General features: G+C 39.8%; 1 protein-coding gene across 4 annotated transcripts in view; it reads left to right on the top strand.

Annotated features, from left to right (window-relative positions):
• The first annotated feature begins 2,110 nt into the window (after positions 1 to 2,110).
• Positions 2,111 to 22,356, top strand: part of LOC129826571 (netrin receptor UNC5D-like) — a 326,296-nt gene continuing 306,050 nt past the window's right edge. For 2 of the 4 annotated variants that reach the window (XM_055887464.1, XM_055887460.1), the window contains exon 1: positions 2,111 to 2,461. In XM_055887464.1, coding sequence (XP_055743439.1) covers positions 2,380 to 2,461 — 82 coding nt within the window. In that variant the 5' untranslated portion in view covers positions 2,111 to 2,379. The remainder of the gene's footprint in view (positions 2,462 to 22,356) is intronic. The other 2 variants (XM_055887462.1, XM_055887463.1) reach the window with 1 other exon arrangement.

The raw sequence follows: 22,356 nt of genomic DNA, 5'->3' as shown, positions 1-22,356 counted from the left end.
ACCTTTGTTGACCACTGGAACACTGGCGAAGTGTGCTCTTCACGGATGAATCCCTGTTTCAACTGTACTGACAGATGTCAGATGGTGTCATGTGGGTGAGCGGTTTATTGATGTCAATGTTGTGAACAGAGTGCCCCATGATGGCGATGGGGTTATGGTATGGGCAGGCCTAAGCTACGGACAATGAACACAATTGCATTTTATCAATGGTAATTTGAATGCACAGAGATACCGTGATAAGATCCTGAGGCCCATTGTCGTGCCATTCATCCGCCGCCATCACCTCATGTTTCTGCATGATAATGCACTGCCCCCATGTTACAAGGATCTGTACATAATTCCAGGAAGCTGAAAATGTCCCAGTTCTTCCATGGCCTGCATACTCACCAGACATGTCATACATTGAGCATGTTTGGGATGCTCTGGATTGATGTTTTCAACAATATCCAGCAACCTCGCACAACGATTGAAGAAGAGTGGGACAACACGATCAACAGTCTGATCAACTCTGTGAGACGGAGATGTGTTGCGCTGCATGAGGAAAGTGGTAGTCACACCAGATACTGACTGGTTTTCTAATCCACAGCCCGACCTTTTTTTAAAGGTACAGTATCTGTGATCGACAGATGCATATCTGTATTCCCAGTCATGTGAAGTCCATAGATTAGGGCCTAATGAATTGTTTTCAGTTTACTGATTGAATTGTATTGAACTGTATGTAAAACTGTATGTAAAATCTTTGAAATTGTTTCATGTTGCATTTATATTTTTGTTCAGTGTACATGTCTTTCACAACTAATGGGTGGGTGACATGCAGTATAATGTACATTTTGAAAAAGAAGCACGTGAAGAACTATTCTTAGAAAACAGCCTATTGCTGCAATTTAAATACATGTCATAGATAAAAAACAGAAAATCACTTTGCAGATTTGTTCTTGTCAATTTGGTCTGCCATTGAAGTGTTCTGTGATTCAATAATAATTTTACTGTTATTATAAAGTAATCACAGTTTTTGTGTATATATCATGTTATGTTATACGTAAGGATAAGGATGCTATGATCTCACACAGAGCAAGTGTTCTTGTGAAAATTATTACTTATCCTCTTCAGACAGTGTGACCTGCAAAAAAAATATATATTTTTCCTGTGATGCCCTCTGATGATGCTTCTCTCTGTGAGTCACTTTTACCAGACATGCAGAGGTGAGAGTGTGATGGAATAGAGTCTGTCATGCTTGATATGGCAACACAGAGGACATCTTAAATTAGTATTTGAGTAATTCCTGGGTTATTCTTTGCTGTCCTTGAAGAGTAATTTGGGATATCCAATATGAAGCCAGAAAAGTGGAGTGGGATAAAGCAGGCAGGGCGATGCGTTTAGAGGTACTGGTACATCAACCATAATCTAATAGGCAAGGTGACGCATACACTTCAAAGGGAATTGCCCCTGCCAAAGTTAATGGGATGCTGTGGTAAAACTGATGAAAATCAAGGATGGAAATCCAAGGTTTTGGAAAAATACTTATTCCTCACTGAAAATAATACAATCTTTAAAAAAAATGTATTGGCCTTTAGGTAATGTGCATAATATTGAGGTCCATCCCATAAGAAAATATATTGCAGTCAGAGTGCAATATAACTGCAGAACACTGCGGCATAACTGCAGTTAGAGTGCAGTATAACTGTAGTTATTCTGCAATTACATCTTCCAAAATACCACAGTCGACTGCAGTTACTGCACTTTCAAAACTGGACCCTGTTTTTGTAAGGGATGCTAAATTCAAGAGTCCAACCTTGAGCATAATCAACCTTGAGTGTAATTTTAATCTTCATCTTTTGTTCATTTGATAGGGGTAAAATGACCTTACTCAAATAAACCCCACCTCCCTAAAAATATTTAAAAAATGAACTCTTCTTCCTTCATCATTTACAGAAAGGCTACAGTGATGTCGTTGGAAGACAAATAGACTCGACCCTGATTTTAACATAACACCAGCCACAGTATGTCCAACTGCGTAACTCTCTGCTTTCTCTGGGCGTTTCCGCCATTCTCCTCTCCTCCACGCCCACCGCGAAGCGCCATTGGTTTACCGGTCTGTCATATACAGCTTGGCATGAGAGGTGCTAGAAAAGTCTGAGCAGTACCCCGCAACAACGTCTGTGTGTTGTTACACAGTAAAGTGAAGTAAAGATGCGGTTGTCTGGTGTGTCAACGCAAGGTTCTTTGCAGCGGGATAGAGTGACTGTCCCATGGTCCATGATAATTACATAGGAACCTGTTACTGACAGCACCATGTCAAGGCTTGCAAGAACAGCGTGAAAACGGGGCAATTTCTCCCGGTTCAGCGCATCCACTGGAAAGTGAAGCTGAAGCTACATTATGTGTGCGATGACGAAGGGACGCTACCTCTCCCTGGGCTTCGTGTTCCTTGTTTATTGCACAACGTGCACGACATCTAAAGGTAAGGTTCCAAACAAGAGATCTAATATATCCAAATCATTTGGGTATCATTTGTGTGTTTTTTACTTGTCTCCAACATTGGGTCCAGTAACTTGACAGGTGCGGTTTCTTTTTTGCGCACTTACACATCAGCTTCATGTTGCTTGTGTTTTGCCTAGTTTCTCTAAATGAACTGAAGGACTGCTTGAGTTTGACACTTTTTTTGTCAAAAATATTAGTACCATATTAGTACCATTTGATCAGTAACACGAGTTATTTTTTGTCATCCCTTCGCTAGAAGGACGTACGGTTCTGTCCTCATTATCTTTTCTTCAACAATCCGGATACTGTCTTCTCCCCGACTCCTCAAACAGTTTCTCAATACAGTAATTCGTTTTACCCGTACTATCTGTGTCTTATATTGAACTGGTTGAATAGCCTTTGCTTGACAGCAATATCATGTGCTGTGTGAGAAGCAACAGGCGCAAGAATGATCATAATCATCGTCCGCTATCAATTTAGAGAGCAGTTAATGCAAAAGTAATTTACACACATGGTAAGTATGAATTAAAATGAATGCAAATTTAGAGCAAATGATTGGATGTTCATATAAGAAGGGAAAGGGTTACAATATCATCAAGGGGGGGGGGGGGGCAGGACTGTGTTTGGGAAACCCTGCAGTAGGCTAATGGGGATCTTGTCCTCCACATTGGGGTGCGATGGGCTACTGGGGATCTGTTAATAACTTCTCTGCGCTACGGATCCCTTTTACGGGATAATTTTCCTAAACAACCGCTGAATTGCAGAGTGCAAAATATTACAAAAAATTATTTTTAATCATGCAATCACAAGTGAAATATACCAAAACACAGCTTAGCTTGTTGATAATCCACCTATTGTGTCATATTTTGAAAATATACTTTACAGAAAAGAAATCCAAGCTTTTGTGAGTATCAATCAATGCTAGAACAGCTAGCCCCAAATTAGCATGGTCACGAAAGTCATAAAATTAATAAAATTAATCGCTTACCTTTGATAATCTTCGGATGTTTGCACTCATGAGACTCCCAGTTACACAATAAATGTTATTTTTGTTCGATAAATATTACTTTTATAACAAAAAAAACATTTGGGTTGCACGTTATGTTCAGAAAACCAAAGCCTCGTTCCGTTCGACGAAAATTCCAAAAAGTATCCGTAATGGTCGTAGAAACATGTCAAATGTTTTTTATAATCAACCCTCAGGTTGTTTTTAACAAACATAATCGATAATATTTCAACCGGACCGTAACCTATTCAATAAGAGAGAAAAAGAAAATGGAGAGCTCCCCTCTCGCGCGCAGGAACTATTCAGAGGACACCTGACTACTTTCGAAAAATCTTGTTCATTTTTCAAAATAAAAGCCTGAAATTATGTCTAAAGCCTGATCACAGCCCGAGGAAGCCATTGGAAAAGGAATCTGGTTGATACCCCTTTAAATGGAAGAAAGACTTGCCAGGAAACACAGATTCTTAAAAGAAAATATCACTTCCGGGATAGATTTTCTCAGGTTTTCGCCTGCAGAATCAGTTTTGTTATACTCACAGACAACATTTTGACATTTTTGGAATCTTTGGAGTGTTTTCTATCCTAATCTGGAAATTATATGCATATTCTGCGATCTGGACCTGAGAAATAGTCCGTTTACCTTGGGAACGTTATTTTAAAAAATAAAAAAAATCTGACCCCTAGCTTCAAGAGATAAGATGTGCTTCAGGTGTTGTGCACTGACTCCAGTTCTGCATTGGCTTGTCAGCTAATGCTTATTGAAAAGATTAAATGTCTTTATTCCTAGTGTAATGTAGGCATACATTGTGCTTTGATTTGCATTCCTGATGGGCAAAACCAATTGAGTTGATATGAGATCATTTCGCTCAATGGCACAAAACCATAGACCAGTCAGGGCTACAGTGATTGTGCTTGAATTATTTTGCAGCTTAGTCTGGAAAGCTAGTGGATGACTGGATGTGTCTCAAATTGCATCCTTTTTTTTATAGTGCACTAAAATGGCACCCTATTCCCTTTATAGTGCACTACATTTGACAAGGCCCATAAAGGGAATTGGGTGCTATTTGTGACTAAGCCTATGTATTTGGTAGAGGCCTACTTCAGTACCCTAATATGAAGAGACCTCCCTTCTTGCCTCTTCCAAACGTGTGTCACAATATTCTGATGGAGGTCAAAACAGGTGTTGCACGCACATATCTTCACAAGGTTGATTCTATTAACCAACCAGCACCATCACGGTAGCCTTTGAAGCACTCGGACCTTACCCCCCCGGTGCCACCACTCAACAGATTAAAGCTCTTAAGGATCAATGGAGTTGTGGAACAGCAACAGCACTATTCACCACAAACTAAAATCACGCGAGGGGGTCATGAACGGAGGTTTCGCCTGTACAACACTACTCTAAGCAAGCCCAGTGCACGCTGCCCTGGGGAAACTTTTAAAAGGATTCACAATTCCAATCTTGCCTCAACACACACAAGGATGGGATAGTGTTCTGATCTCCATCTATCAGGGCTGAAGTAGGCTACATACAATATGATTTCATATGTGAATCAAATAATATGAAATCAGCATGCTATATAGAACAATGAAGCTACAGTATAATATATATTATCCTATATACCATGCTGATTTCATGTGGAATACAGCACGTTTGAATAAATGTTGTAACGCTCCTTTGAAAATGTGTTTTATTTGTGATTCTATGTTTGCAAGCCATTAGCATGGGATTGATCAGGGGTCTTGCCTGATCAGTATGGAGAATGGTGTGTTTTGGTGAAGATTGTGAAAACGATGTGTTCAATAGATAATCATGATCATATGAATGATGGTGTTTATCCATTTCTGGATACAAGCTATATAGATAGATATAGATAGATGATGTCACTTGCCATGATGAGGATTGATTGGTAACTGTCGGAGAATGATTCAGAGATCAGCAGATTTGACATTGTAACGAGTTGGTGATGGCTGGATACCATGCTGACCATAAATCACGTTGGCATCATTATCAAAGTGAGATATAATCTCAGAGGTGTAGTATTAGGTAACATCCCAAATCACACCCTTTTCCCTCTACCCATGGATGAATGAAGGACGGGCAAATTAACTAACCAAGAAGTCCTGCATTCATTTTCATTGAATTAGTGTGCAACAAAGCACAGTGTTGTGTTTCCAATTAAATTATGGAATATACAGTCAGGTTCAACATTATTGGCACCCTTGATTAAAAATAGTAATTACTTTGTCTGAGAAATTGTATGTATGTATATATCAAATAAATATAGCTCAGTATCTATTTTATAGTCTTTTTTCCCCTCATCTTTATCAAGGGTGCCAATAATTTTGGACCTGACTGTACATTCCCTTTGTATAAATCCTTAATCTACCTCATTCATTTAGAATTGATTATTTAATGTCACCTGAAACATGATTTATGTGTATCTTTTAGGTTAGAAGTGAGTACTATTTAGCTGTTAATATTAAGCAAGCCTAGTTATTGCAATGAAGACTGGATAAGAAAGCTGTCTGGTATATCACAATCTTTGCATTATTCTGTGCAGCCTTATCATCCCTTGGCTCTGAATCAATAGTCAGTGCAGAACCAACCGGCCATGCGGCAACGTAAATGCATTTAGTCCTCCTCCAGAGGTGTGTTTTAAAACATATTGTCTTTAGGAAAGTATTCACACGCATTGGCTTTTTCCACATTTTGTTGTGTTACAGCCGGAATTGATTACATTTAGGATTTGTGTCACTGATCTAGATAGAATACCCCAGTGGAATGATTTTTGAAGAAAACGTAACTTAAAAAAATGAAAAGCTGAAATGTCTTGAGTCAAGTATTCAACCCCTTTGTTATGGCATGCCTGAAATAAGTTCAGGAGTACAAATGTGCTTAACATATCACATAATAAATCGGAAGGATTAATTCTGTGTTCAATAATAGTGGTTATCCAGTTTTATTTTATGACTACCCCTTCTTTGTACCCCACACATACAATATTTGTAAGGTCCCTCAATCGAGTAGGGAATTTCAAGCACAGATTTAACTACAAAGACCAGGGAGGTTTTTAAATGCCTCACAAAGAAGGCCACCGAGTTTTTTTTTAATGACTACCCCTTCTTTGTACCCCACACATACAATATTTGTAAGGTCCCTCAATCGAGTAGGGAATTTCAAGCACAGATTTAACTACAAAGACCAGGGAGGTTTTTAAATGCCTCACAAAGAAGGCCACCGATTTGGTAGATGTGTGTGAAAATAAAATATTAAAAAATAATATGCTGAATATCCCTTTGAGCATGGTGAAGTTATTAAATAGGCTTTGGATGGTGTATCAATACACCCAGTCACTACAAAGATACAGGTGTCCTTCCTAACTCGGTTGCCGGAAAGGAAGGAAACTGCTCAGGGGTTTCACCATGAGGCCAATGGTGACTTTAAAACAGTTAGAGTGGTTGTGATAGGAGAACATTGAGGATGGATCAACAACATTGTAGTTACTCCACAATACTAACCTAAATGACAGCGAAAAGAATGAAGCTTGTACAGAATACAAATATTTTCCAAAACATGCATCCTGTTTGCAACACGGCGCATAAGTAATACTACAAAAAAATGTGGCAAAGCAATTAACTTTGTTCTGAATACACAGCATTATGTTTAGAGCAAACAACACATCACTGAGTACCACTCTTCAAATTTTCAAGCATGGTGGTGGCTGCATCGTGTTCTGGGTATGCTTGTCATCGGCAAAGACTAGGGAGTTTTTTAGGTTAAAAGAAACGGAATACATCTAAGCACTGGCAAAATCATACAGATAAATGTGGATGTCTTCATTCCAACAGACACTGGGAGACGAACTCATTTTCAGCAGGACAACAACCTAATACACAAGCCACATCTACACTGGAGTTGCTTATCAAGACGACATTAAATGTTCCTGAGTGGCCTAGCTAGTTTTGACTTAAATTGGCTTAAATCTGTTGAAAGACTTGAAAATGGCTTTCTAGCAATGATCAACAACCAACTTGACAGAGCTTTAAAAAGAATAATGGGCAAATATTGTACCATACACGTGGTACAATACAGCACTTGGAGACTTACCCAAAAAGACTCACAGCTGTAATCGCTGCCAAAAGTGTTACTAACATATGTACCAAATGGCACTTTATTCCATTTATAAGCCAATAGGGTTCTAGTCAAAAGTAGTGCACTATAAAGGCAATAGGGTGCCATTTGGTATACAGCCAAGGTTGGGTCATGCAAGACCTGTAGACTGGCTGCCTGAGCATCCAGCAGGACTGTAGAGCTGACAGCAATCACTGTGTTCGAGAGAACCGCACAATGTACAGTGCCTTCAGAAAGTATTCACACCCCTTAACCTTTTTCAAATGTCGTTGTGTTCCAAAGTGGGATTAAAATTGATTTATTTGTCATTTTTGGTCAATGATCTACACAAAATACTCTAACAGTTATAAAAAATAAACACATATATATTGGTTAAATAAGTATTCACCCCCCTAAGACAATACATGTTAGTAACACTTTTGGCAGCGATTACAGTTGTGAGTCTTTGGGTAAGTCTCCAAGAGCTTTGCAATAAACATTTGACATGGAGACTCATCAAATTGCTTTATAGACCAGTTCACCTCTGAACCAGGGTGCTCATTGTGCCTTTCTCTGTTAGCTGCCCTGAATATGATTGACACAGTTGGACCAATATCCGACACACAAAAAAATGAAAAATTAAGACCTTGGTCTGAAATTGCCTCTACTCTACTTATTTTTTATAGAATATTTATGTTTTTATTCAGCAGTGTAGCCGGGCATTGATGAAAAGAGACGAAGGTCAAATCTGTTGTTTTCACTCTGAGATAGTAGGGGGCTGTGATATTTCCAACTGCCATTCTGTTCTAGAATGAATCATCAGAATCTGGCTGTCAACATGTGCAGTTCAGTGCCCAGAATTACATTTAAATGAAACCAAATGGCTGTACATTCAAAAGTGATAAACAGTGATGATGGTGGTAATAAACACACAGCCCCCTTGCTCTGTTAGACCAGCTAGCTAGCAGCTACTGCCTGGAGTTGCTGTTTAGGCCCTTATTTTATGACTCATGTCTTTCTGTGCATCAAGATGATTAAATACAAGAATACATGCATCCACTTCAATTGATGAATTATTTTCTTTGTATGAGCGTACAGTACAGCCATAAAAGTGTGTCTACTACTCTCACCCCTGTGCTTTTCTCTTTATGTGACAATGTGCATGATTATCCTGCTCTAATATTGTTATGCTGATGAAGGAGGACCCAAAAGCGACGAAATAGAAACAGAGTCTTTATTCCAGTCTTAGACAAAAACGATACTCCTGATATATCTAAGGTAAAAACAAAACAGGAAAACTGAAATCCTCTCGTCAGTAGAGATGAACGACTGGAGACGCGACCACTAGACACCTGCTCACACGCAGCATCTGATGAAGGCAAAAACACGATAGAGCGGAACAAGGACACAGAACAGCAAACATCAAACAAGAATCCGACAAAGACAGAAGCAGAAAACAGAGGGAGAAATAGGGACTCAAATCAGAGGGCAAAATAGGGGACAGGTGTGAAAGAGTAAATGAGGTCGTTAGGAGAAAGAGAAACAGCTGGGAGCAGGAACGGAACGATAGAGAGAGAGAGCGGGGGAGGGAGAGAGGGAGGAGGAGAGAGAGGAAAAGAAAGAGGGAAAGAACCTAATAACCAGCAGAGGGAAGCACAGGGACAAGACATGAAGATCAAAGACAAAACATGACAAATATAGCTATTTGGCTTGAGGAGAAAGTGTTTTCAGTGGACAACTAGCTTAAATTACACCCCAGATGGTGTGACTGAGTGATGAGCTCTTTATCTCACTCTCACTGACAACTTGGGAAATTCCGGAGGAAAATCAATGTAGGCATTGGTCCCCCCCAAAAGCATTGTTTTGAATTCCATTCCCCAATTCTAATGTCATGATGGGCTCATCTATAATAAAGGATGCTGAAGTTTTTTCATTCTTTATCGGAGGTAGGGGAGAGCAATCAGGACAGGGTGAGGTGGCCCCTTGGTCGCAGTGCTAAATCATGTACAATCCACAGCGAATACGTTCATCCATCTCAGTCAACACATTCAATCGGTGGTCTTGACCAGCAACACCTCTTCATTCTAGAACCAGGTGTGTGTCCCAAATGGCAGCCTATTTCCTTTTATAGTGCACTACTTTTGACCAGGGCCCATTGACCAGGGTCTACTATGGATTGGAGAGCAGCTTTTATAAGTGTATCTATCTACAACCTTTCCTGGATGCAGTTGCAGTATAACAGAACGAAGTGCTTGACTTCCAGAAAGCATTTGACAGTATGTAGTGTTAACAGACAGTGACAGGATGGGGATGAGAGCGGAGCATCATGGAGAAGGACAGATACTTGATGACTGGTAGGGGGAATACTTTCTGGGGAGCTTGAGAATTGTGGCCCATCTTGGGAATAATTAAAGCATGGTCTGATGTGCTTGCAGCTTGTAACCTTGTGCTTGTATGACATCTTTACGTCATGCAGTACAGACGCTGCAGCGTTGGCTCTGTGGACGAGATCATGGTCTTTGTTCATGTCTCTCTGTCCAAGCCCATCTGTCCAAGCCCCAGTTATCTTCTCTGTGTAGTGAGAAATGGTTACTGGTAAATTGAGTTGTGTGTCATAGTAAAGAGAAAAAAAAACATTTGGCAAAGTGTTGTTTTATACTGAACAAAAATATAAACACAACAATTTCAAAGATTCTACGAAGTTACAGTTCATAAGGAAATCAGTCAATTGAAATATATTAATTAGGTCCTAAACTATGGATTTCACATGACTGGGAATACAGATACCTTAAAAAAAATGGGCCTCTCGTCACCGTATCTCTGTGCTTTCAAATTGTCATCGATAAAATGCAATTGTGGTCATTGACTGTAGCTTATGCATGCCAATACCATAACCCCCACCGCCACCATGGGGCACTCCGTTCACAGCGTTGCCCACACGACGCCATAAACGTGGTCTGTGTTTGAGGCTGGTTGGACAAACTGCAAAATTCTCTAAAACGGCTTATGGTAGAGAAATTAACATTCAATAATCTGGACATTCCTGCAGACAGCATTTGTGTGACAACTGCACATTTTAGTGGCCTTTTATTGTCCCCAGCACAAGGTGCACCTGTGTAATCATGCTGTTTATTCAGCGTCTTGATATACCACAACTGTCAGGTTGTGGCAAATAATAAATGCTCACTAAGAGGGATGTAAACAAATTTGTGCACACAATTTGAGACAAGTAAGCCTTTTGTGCGTATGGAACATTTCTGAAACATGTAAGCAACACTTTACATGTTGTGTTTATATTTTTGTTCAGCGTAGTTCTAAAACGACATTCAACACAAGCTATAAGTGGGGGTTTAGCCTCTAGTTTATCCGTAGCCTTTATATAAAGTATATTTAGAAAAACATTTGTGTAAATTTAACTGCGTCCACAGAATCACAAAGTTGTTCCCTTTATCACATGCATATTTTTCTCTTTCTAAGTGTGAAATAATCCTACTTTCTTCAAAAGTAATTCATTCAAAGCAGCCATTTAACACAATGTACCCTAGTACCCATTTGCCAATCTTCCTTGGTCAACGTACAAGTTAATACCATTGCCTAATTTGCGTGAATTCTTTATGTCCATTTAGAAAGTTACCTGTGGCGTTACAATTTTGAATTAGGCAGCCCAATTCTGAACTTTTTTTTCTCACTAATTGGTCTTTTGGCCAATTAGAGCAGCTCTGAAAAAGATCTGATGGAAAAAGATTTGATGTGATAGGTCTAAAGACCAGATTCTATCAAGGAACAAGGCGAGACCCAAATGCAGACACAGGTGGCAGATGGTTGGAGTCTTACAATGTTTTTTAATCCAAAGGGGTAGGCAAGAGAATGGTTGTAGACAGGAAAAAAGGTCAACACCAGATCAGAGTCCAGGAGGTACAGAGTGGCAGACAGGCTCGTGATCAAGGGAGGCAGAATGGTCAGGCAGGCGGGTACAAAGTCCAGAAACAAGCAAGGGTCAAAACTGGGAGGACTGCAAAAAGGAGAATGCAAAAAGCAGGGGAATGGGAAAACCGCTGGTTCACTTGGAAACATACAAGACGTACTGGCACAGAGAGACAGGAAACACAGGAATAAATACACTGGGGAAAATAAGCGACACCTGGAGGGGGTGGAAACAATCACAAGGACAGGTGAAACAGATCAGGGCGTGACAGATTTGGGCTGCCTGTGTAAACACAGCCTTAGAGTGAAATTATTCTAATTCAAAATGAGACATAGAATTAAAATTGTAACCCCACAGATAAATGATTTGATACACAACATACAGTATATGAGTGGTTTCAGGTTTTAGCTTCAAGATCTAGAATTTATTTCAGTTAAATGTTGAGTCTTGATTATGCCAATGTAACGGATGTGAAATGGCTAGCTAGTTAGCGGGTACGCGCTAGTAGCGTTTCAATCAGCTACGTCACTTGCTCTGAAACCTAGATGTAGTGTTGCCCCTTGCTCTGCAAGGGCCGCGGCTTTTGTGGAGCGATGGGTAACGACGCTTCGTGGGTGACTGTTGTTGATGTGTGCAGAGGGTCCCTGGTTCGCGCCGGTATCGGGGCGAGGGGACGTACTGAAGTTATACTGTTACACCAACCTTGTCTGCAAAAATAAACAGAACTGGTCAGTTTTTAACAAATCTTAAATGTTCTGTTCATTTTTACTGGCTTTTGTCACCAACTGCGTTGCGATTTTTTGTCCGTGTCTTTGTGAGAAAAAGAGTAGGTGAACGGATGATCTCTGCGTGTGTGGTTTCCACCGTGAAGCATGGAGGAGGAGGTGTGATGGGGTGCTTTGCTGGTGACACTGTCTGTGATTTATTTAGAATTCAAGGCACACTTAACCAGCATGGCTACCACAGCATTCTGCAGCGATACGCCATCCCATCTGGTTTGTGCTTAGTGGGACTATCATTTGTTTGGGATGAGTTGGACCGCAGAGTGAAGGAAAAGCAGCCAACAAGTGCTTAGTATATGTGGGAACTCCTTCAAGACTGTTGGAAAAGCATTCCAGTTGAAGCTGGCTGAGAGAATGCCAGGAGTGTGCAAAGCTGTCATCAAGGCAAAGGGTGGCTACTTTGAAGAATCTCAAATATAAAATATATTTAGATTTGTTTAACACTTGTTTTGTTGTTGGTTACTACATGATTCCATATGTATTATTTCATAGTTTTGATGTCTTCGCTATTATTCTACAATGTAGAACATAGTACAAATTGAAAAAAACTTGAATGAGTAGGTGTGTCCAAACTTTTGACTGGTACTGTATATATCTTATTTTGAGCGATATTTTAAAACTAATAGACCAAGGCCTTTCAAGGAGAGAAACATCGATCGATCCTCTTGCTTTCTGAGTGGCTATAAAATAAGCTACAGCGTTGGCAATGAACCGGTGGGGAAGTTTGAATGGCAAGAGTGACAAGTTGCTCTGATGTGATGTAATCACATTGGCTAAATTCATACATTGACTAAATTAATAAATTGCTGCACTTATACATTGCAAACATAAATGGGCAGATGCATTTAATTAATTCACACAATGAACCCACAGACCTGTCAGTGGCAGTGTCCCAGATAACAATTTCTATTGTTCAACAGCTTATTTTCGCCCACGAAAAGACACAGCAATCTAACCTGTTCCGAATAAATATTTGACAGACTGCGACAGGATGATATTTTGCAAAGGGTGCGAACTGCGTCATAAACAAGACGTGCTCATATTTATTTTAAGTGTATAAATAACGGACTTGGTGAGAGGGCCTTTTAGCTACATATGATTTTGGAATAGTTTGCTAATGTGAATCTTTCGGGTGGTTTATGGTTTACCAATTATGATTTTATCAGAATTGGTACAGCTATGTTTTCCTTCTACATTTAGTGGGGGAAATCATTTTGTTCGACTCATTTGCCATTGCGTTTGTTTTCAATAGCACAAGTGTTTACCATATTGATTTGACCATGTCGTCTAAATACAGAGGCACACACACACACACTTACTTCCTGTAAAAATGTTCACAGCTTCATGAAAAACCTTTCTTAGCAACGCTGTGTTTAATTGGCATGAACAGAATGTGTTTCTTGTACCTAAGAACAAAAGATTGCTGATTGGAGAGGTTGAAAGTGGTCCATTTATCAGAAATTCACAGAAATAGAAAATTAACCAGGTACAAAGGTCCTCTCAAGGGCTCACTTCAATCCACCATGCAATGTAGTATTTACACTGTAGCATATACCCCATGTGTTTTCGGAACAAGCCATGGGTGGGGGGCAGTATCAAAGGCTACTGTGCAAACACCGCTAAGGCAGGTCTCTGACTGAATCTGGCCATAAGCCTCCATGTAGTTACAGGTGTGTCAGCTAAAAAGAGAGCCCACATCTTTTATTCAGTCGAAGAGAATTCAATATTATTATCGAAAAACATGTCATGTTGATTTATGGGTGCATTGCTGAAATCTATATTTGACTATCTCAAACAAATGGTATTTTGATAGAGTGGGGTTCCACAGTAAATCTCTGTATAAAATCATAGGACGGCCTATTGCAGTGTTATTTCTATTCTATTGAGTTGGATGACCTAAAGCTATTTTATAGTAGTTTTGGCATTAAAATAACAGCTCAGTAGGGAGTAGGGAGTAACATAGTGTAAGGTTCATCTATGTTAATTGACCTCTGTTTGCTATTCTGTTCACAGTAATGATTTTCAATGAGCAAGAAACCTAAAGGTTTCACATGGTGTTAATATTTGGGCATTTTATATAGGAGGCTTGGAAATTTGTAGTTAAAGTGCAGCGAGCAAGACTTCATCCTTCAGTGAGGACGGACAGTGTTACTGAACTAATAGAGATTCTGCTGAGCTAAGCAGTGAGCTGGTTCCAATGGCAACCTATTACGTACCTAATGCAGTACACAATCTCAGTCAGACTACCAGTGTCCATCCAAAATGGCACCATATTACCTATATACTTTTGATCTAAGCCCTATGGACCCTGGTCAAAAGGAGTGCACTACATATGAAATAGAGTGCCATTCCGGACACAGCCAGTGTGCCTTTAATCTTGCCCTAGCTGCATGCCCAGTCCCAAGTGACCACCAAAAGTCAGCCTGATGGTCTTTCACTGTTTCTTAAGCCTCCTCATCTGAGGCCCGTGGGTCGGCTGTTCAAACATGTCCTCTGTTGATCCATAGGGCGAATTCAGTGGGAGAGAACAGGGCAGAACAGTGCTGTAGGACAAGTTGTGATAGAAATAATTGAGACACAGCCATAATACACTCCATCCTGGTGGACCAAGCAGTTTCTGTATTCGGTCCATGGTAGCTATTGATCCACCTTATTGGATTAGTGCTTCTATTATATGTGATGCACGTCACTGTGCTGCTTAACTGTCACTTTCTCCCTCACACGTCCGATACACGTGGTTATTTGATCAATGCAGCTGATATTCATTTTGATAAGTGAAGTGTTTCTTATTTAAATTATACTTGAAGAGCCTTCCATTATTAATTAGTTATACAATATCTACTACCAGGTTTTGATTAATGTGGAAGTATGAAGATTGATGCATAGCTGAGCACTATGTTATAAACACAATTTCTTTGGTATACATTATTCACGTAGAACCAAATCCCAGGTTGCTCCTATATCCTTTTGTTTTCTCATGGATTTTGTCTCAGTTTTATGTCAACTGTTGAATTCATTTTAATATTACTGGGTTTTATAGCAGGGTTACCCAACTGGGGGTTGAGTTTGATACCCAAAGTCTGAGAAAAATAATATACAGTATATATTTTCTTTTCATTGTTGGACATAAAAGACTGTAAAAACACCAGGAAATCAGCTCAAAGTGATTTTAATTTAAGAAATCTGTTACCAAGTATTCCCATGCATAATAGAGAGATGCGAGATCGTATACAAATGTGAACAAGGTTTGAAATTATTATGTTTTAGTCAAACATATCTGTTTGGGCTTCTTGCGGTCAATTTGCAGTCTACAAATGTTCCAACTTGCAATTTCTTGACTGCTTATCTGTTTTATGGTTTATCTCCTTGTGGCAGCCTGTTTCCCCCCTTTACCTACCGTATCCTCCTTTTCATATAAAATCACTCACTGCGAGTTTGAACTGAATTGATGAATGATCAGAGTAGGCCTCAAGGGTGCTGGCTACAATGCAACGAAGAGTAATACAAAAACACATTTAAAAACTGTCACACGGGTGGAGGCATCAGGCATCAGTTTACAAGGAGCAGAGACGGTTTGTGCATATTTCAAGCCAGGGTTTTGGACAGGATAATGAGGCAGACAGTATACCTGGTGAAGACTTGAGACAGCTGCTGTTAACTCCTCACCGCTCCTCAGCCATATGTCAACAACAACATGATACAACACCCGAAGAAATCTCTCACTGATGATGCCATGGTTGTTGGTTAGAGGGATCTCGGTCTCATTGTTGAGAATGTCTAGGAGAGAACTGATGCGTTTGTCTGTAACGCTAGTACTGTACCAATAAGAGGACCCTTTTGTTTCTCGTACTCTTTTGTTTGATTTTGCAGTCGAGTTATCATTCAATGTAGTTATAGGCCTATTTTTGGTAGGTATTTTAATGAGCGTGTGTAGGAGGTGAATAACAGTATACTTTGATCTGTGGTGGTGTTCATTGATTTTTTTTACCAGGGGTTCCTGGTAGCATGGCCTATATGACCTGAAACAGCTTTTCTGAAAACTCCATTGTACTCCAAGCTGAGTAACTGTGGGTTTGTTATTGCCCTGAAGGCATCTTCTTGTTTTTCCCTTTTAAAAGACAGTTTTTGTTCTGAAACATTTCTTGAGGGTCGGCTCCGTAGTGGATTCCACAAACCTCACATTTCAGATCATGTTGTATTCATCTCGCCCTTTCAGGTCACACTGCAGCTTTGTTGGTTTTATTCTGTACCCACGCACCACACGCCAAAATCATATGTTGTTTGAAGCTGTAATGAGCATTGTATAGAAATATTCACATTTCAAAATTGTATCTGACTGAGCTATACTTGTCCTTTGCGTGCCCATGAAATAGCTATGTGTCCTCCGTCGGCCCGAGGCAGGAAGCATTCAAGCTCACAGTGATTTAATGTCATGTTCTTAATGGAAGGACACATTGAGATAAGAGCCAGCTTCTATTTTATCCTGTCTTATATCCCAAGGCATGTGAAACCCATCCACTTCCTCCCTGAAAGCAAACTATCCCTCATGGAGGGGGCAGAAATCACCTCTTAACAGTAAAAAGCTTTTAACTTCATCCCTCTTGCAAAGCCAAGAATACACCCTGCCATGTTCTGATCTGAGGACATAGACCCTGGTGCCGTAGCCTAACTATACTGTATGAATTCATCAGTGCTGGTGCCATTTATGTAATGAACATGTCAACATAAATGACGCAGTCATATGATCAACAGGCCATGATGTTTGTGTAAATATAGCTAGCTATCAATAATATCTTATTAATTTTAAATAAAGCATAATTAATGCAAGATTTTTTTTGCATTCTAAATCCCAACTGGTGATGAATCGGCACTCTGTGATATATTTACACAGCCGCTCTGATTTTAGCTAACAAGTTATGTTGGAGCGGCGCACTGCTGCACACTTCACTGCGTAAATACAAACTGGATCCAGACATTTATTGAATATTACAAAGGAACATTAATATGCGAAGATGGCGAACTGAGGGGGAACAAAATCTCTACATTTTCTTAGCTGATATACCCGGACAATAGTATTATTACTTAGAAAAGGTTGCCTACAGGGGAACTTGTATATTGCAGCAGACTATACATTGTCAGACATTTCTGTTGATCCATTGGCAATGGTAGATATCATATATCAGTTGTACAGTAGTTGTAATCATGTGTTGTACAATACAAGTCTACATTGAGGTATAAGTACATATACAATGACTGTCAAAAAAAAGACTAGTCCATCAACTTGGGGAATAAACAGTCCTCGGGGTGGAATGTGAAACAGAATGGTAATTGCAGACAATGGAGGAAAGCACAGGGACCAGTGTAGAAATTTGCAGCACTTCAATGGTCTTCTAGATTAATCTTCAGTTCTGCTTTGACTGTCTGTCGGCCACAGGGGAAAATGAAAGAAAATGAATACACTCCAAAAATGTAATTAAATGGAATAAGACTGGTATTACCTCTTTCATTTTAATCTTTAAATTCAAGTCTTTAGTTTCTACTCCTATGCATTTATCGCATGAACATTGGAGATAAAAAGGGACTAACATTTGGATACAAACAATCAAAAGTGGTGGATCAGTGGTTTTACTTTTGGACCAGTGTACCTACAGTATGTGTTCATGGAAACCCAACACACAACCTTGACAGCAGTCTCTGTGCTTTGTGATGTGTGAATATGAAGTGTGTTATATTGTTTTCTTGTATGTTGTAGAATCACAGTGAGATTTTATCTCCATCTCTTTCTACAAATTCCAACTGAAAGAAAATGTAAATCTCCATCATACAATGAAGGTAATATCATAAACATTCCTTTCATTCTTATAAGCCCCCCCATTATTTTAATGGAGGTGAGGTCTTCCAGCACTGCTCTGTAATGGCTGGGAAGTCAGTAATGATAGTAAAAGCTTCACTGTAATTGGTAGGCTGAATGAGAGGTCCTCTGGTCACTGGTATGATGCTCAGAGTACTACTGCTGGGATGCGATGTCCCTCCACTACGCTATCCACATTTGGTGAAACTTTTTTCTGCTTCTCACCCTATTCCCTTATTCTTTTGTCACCCTATTCCCTATGTAGTGCACTACTTTTGACCTGGGTACATAGAGTTACCATTTCTATGAAATGGACAGGGGTCAACATTGTCTGTAGTTAAGTGTGGAAATGTGATGTTCTTGATCCAATCACTAGCTGCAGTATCCTCAACTCGTCTTGGTGCCATCCCTTTATCAAATCTAATTTTATTTGTCACATGCTTCATGAACAACAAGTGTGGACTAACAGTGGGAACAAGCAACAATAACAAGCAACAATATGAGAGAGGAAAAAATTTAAATAACAGAAAAGTAATAATAAAGGAATAAATACACAATGAGTAAGGATAACTTGGCTATACAGTGCCTTCGGAAAGTATTCAAACCCCTTAACTTTTTCCACATTTTGTTACGTTGCAGCGTTATTCTAAAATGAATTAGATGTTCCTCAGCAATCTACACACAATACCCCACAATGCCAAAATTAAAACAGGTTTCTGGAAATGTTTGCTAATTTATAAAAAATAGAAAGCAGAAATACCTTATTTACATAAGTAGTCAGACCCTTTGTTATGAGACTCGAAATTGAGCTCATTGATCATCCTTGAGATGTTTCTAAAACTTGATTGGAGTCCACCTGTGGTAAATTCTATTGATTGGACATGATTTGGAAAGGCACACACCTGTATATATAAGGTCCCACAGTTGACAGTACATGTCAGAGCAAAAACCAAGCCATGAGGTCGAAGGAATTGTCTGTAGAGCTTCGAGACAGGATTGTGTCGGCACAGATCTGGGGAAGGGTACCAAAAGATTTCTGCAGCATTGAAGATTCCAAAGAACACAGTGGCCTCCATCATTCTTAAATGGAAGAAGTTTGGAACCACCAAGACTCTTCCTAGCCCGGCCAAACTGAGCAATCGGCGGAGAAGGGCCTTGGTCAGAGAGTTGACCAAGAACCCGATGGTCACGCTGACAGAGCTCTAAAGTACCTCTGTGGAGATGGTTGTTCTTCTGGAAGGTTCTCCCATCTCTGCAGCACTCCACCAATCAGGCCTTTATGGTAGAGTGGCCAGACGGAGCCACTCCTCAGTAAAAAGCAAATGACAGCCCGCTTGGAGTTTGCCAAAAGGCACTTAATGGACTCTCACACCACGAGAAACAAGATTCTCTGGTCTGATGAAACCAAGATTGAACTCTTTGGCCTGAATGCCAAGAATCATGTCTGGAGGAAACCTGGCACCATCCATACGGTGAAGCATGATGGTGGCAGCATCATGTTGTGGGGATGTTTTTCAGCGGCAGGGACTGGGAGACTAGTCAGGATCGAGGGAAAGATGAACAGAGCAAAGTACCTAGAGATCCTTGATGAAAACCTGCTCACAACCTCAGATTGGGGGTGACGGTTCACCTTCCAATAGGACAACAACCCATAGTCTCTAAATTTCCTTGAGTGACCCAGCCAGAGCCCGGACTTGAACCAGATCAAACATCTCTGGAGAGACCTGAAAATAGCTGTGCAGCGATGCTCCCCATCCAACCTGACAGAGATTGAGAAGATCTGCTGAGAAGAATGGGAGGATCTCCCCAAATACACGTGTGCCAAGCTTGTAGCGTCGTACCCAAGAATGCTCGAGGCTGTAATCGCTGCCAAAGGTGCTTCAACAAAGTACTGAGGTAAGGGTCTGAATACTTATGTAAACATGTTTTTTTTATTTGATAAATTAGCAAACATTTCTAAAAGCCTGTTTTTTGCTTTGTCATTATGGGGTATTGTGTGTAGATGATAAAATGTTGTTTCTTTGTATTTTAAAAAAATTATATTTTTGAATAAGACTGTAATGCAACAAAATGTGGAAAAAGTGAAGGGGTCTGATTACTTTCCAAATGCACTGTATAAGTCCATAAATATTCTGGACTCTGACACTGTTGGAGCTAGAAACATAAGTATTTTGCTGCACCTGTGATAATATCTGCTAACTATGCGTACGCCAGTGGTGGTCAGTGCCATTTAAGATGAGGGAGGATGATTTTTTTTTTTTTTTTTTTTTTGCATGGCTTATTTCTATTACAGCATATTGAATGACTGTCATTTCCCTGTAACCATCATGAGGTTGCTACAACCTAGCCTATGAAAAGTTTACAACATAGAGAATTTTGAGTAAAGCATGTGACACATTCAATAACTCCTTGCACACTCTTGCCTGCATCTAGCTGATCTAGGGAATAATCATTAATCCAACAAATGCAAATGTGTGTTTCTATTGGACAAATTTAGGTATTTTTTTTTATCCACGTTTCGATCTCTTACGTTTAAGAAATATTTTTCAACAGAATCAGCGGAATGAATACAGCCCTGATCACACGCAGACATAGCATACACATAAAAACAGCGTGATCACTTTGCTCGTTCTGTATATATAATTACTTCTCGCAACTGTCTGTGCGCTCTCCTCTCACCTTTTCCTTCGCTTGTGGACTTCAGAGCACAACACATCAGCTGTCTGTGACCAGGCGAAAAAACCTTTCCAAGCCAAACCTATATATCATGACCGCTATAGCCACTAAACACAGCCTACATCATTGTCATGTCATGGTCAACATAGCTATTAGAACCAACTCGTTAGTAAATCCGCTAGCTTCAATCATGTAGTACCATAAGAAAGAAGTTTAGCTGTTGCCCAGGTGGGCCCTGGTGGCAGTACATTTATAACACCAAAAGCTGACCTTGACTTGGAAGCATTCCAGTATTGCTCGCTCTCTCCCCTTAAATTTGGAAGAAATTAATTTTTTCAATTATTGTCTTTTTCTCTCTCTCTTTGAGTCAACTACTCACTACATTTGTGACTCATTTCAGGAAACTAGAAGTATGTCACGCGTCACTAATTCCCAGGAGCGCCATTTTAACGTAAACTTGTTTTTTTCTCAATGCGTTTTTTGGCAGAAACTGTCCTGTGCCTTAACTTGTATGCCATCAGTAAATACGAATACAATGATTAAAATACAAGCCTAGTTGGTTTAGCCATGGAAAAAGGCAACAACCTTCCCACTAGCCATGATTGGCTGAGATAATGGATGGGTTGGACATGCCGAGAGATGAGTTCGGATTGGTCTGACATTTAGCACTCTTCTGTCTGTAACGTTAGCTGGTCAGTATGTGTAGGTAATCCTTCCTAACGTGGCTTTTTGAAAGATATCACATAGTATAACTGCATAAGTGTTGCTCTCCACTTTCTGGAGGACAGAGTTTTGAAATCAGTGGAATTAGAGTATGATAGCTAAGGAGATGGAGAAAATTCTGGCGTTTGATTGCAATTATGCAGATTGAGTCGAAATGAGAACACAGAAGGCTCTGGATTACATCTTCAAACTAAGAGCAACCATGGCATCCGTGACAGAGAGGGAGAAGCGTCCATCCATGTATACAGGTAAGAGAGGCTAGCTACATTTTCAGATATTACACGTTTCTAATTTTGTCATGAAGTCGTTTTCATTTCAAGTTAGTGTACTGTTAGCTATCTGGCTAACTAGCTAACATTACGTGCATGATCTGGTAGTAATATTATTCACATCTAAGAGCCATTTTCATAGCTAGCTAACATTAGGCTTTAACTAGCAAACATTGAACCTGGTTGGTTAGCTACCTGCAGATTCATGCAAAGTAGTAACGTTACAGTATGAGTTGTGATTATGGTTCATTGTTTAACTAGCTACATTTAAAAAATATTTAAAAAACTGTCGATAGACATAGCCAGAGCGAATTTACCAGCTATCTACTCTGATTTTCAGAGCACAAAGAGCTACATAAGATCGAATCGAGTCGGTCGGTCACATTTTATGCACTGCAGTGTTAGTTAGCTGTAGCTTATGCTTTCAGTAGTAGATTCATTCTCTGATGTTTTGGTTGTGTGGACATGTTATTTCATGCTGCAAGAGCTCTGATAAGTTGGAGGACGTCCTCCGGAAGTTGTCATAATT

Source organism: Salvelinus fontinalis, chromosome 28 (assembly GCF_029448725.1).
Source record: "Salvelinus fontinalis isolate EN_2023a chromosome 28, ASM2944872v1, whole genome shotgun sequence".
Classification (NCBI taxonomy): domain Eukaryota; kingdom Metazoa; phylum Chordata; class Actinopteri; order Salmoniformes; family Salmonidae; genus Salvelinus; species Salvelinus fontinalis.
The sequence above is the reverse complement of the archived record's forward strand: the minus strand, read 5'-3'. Positions and strand labels throughout refer to the sequence as shown.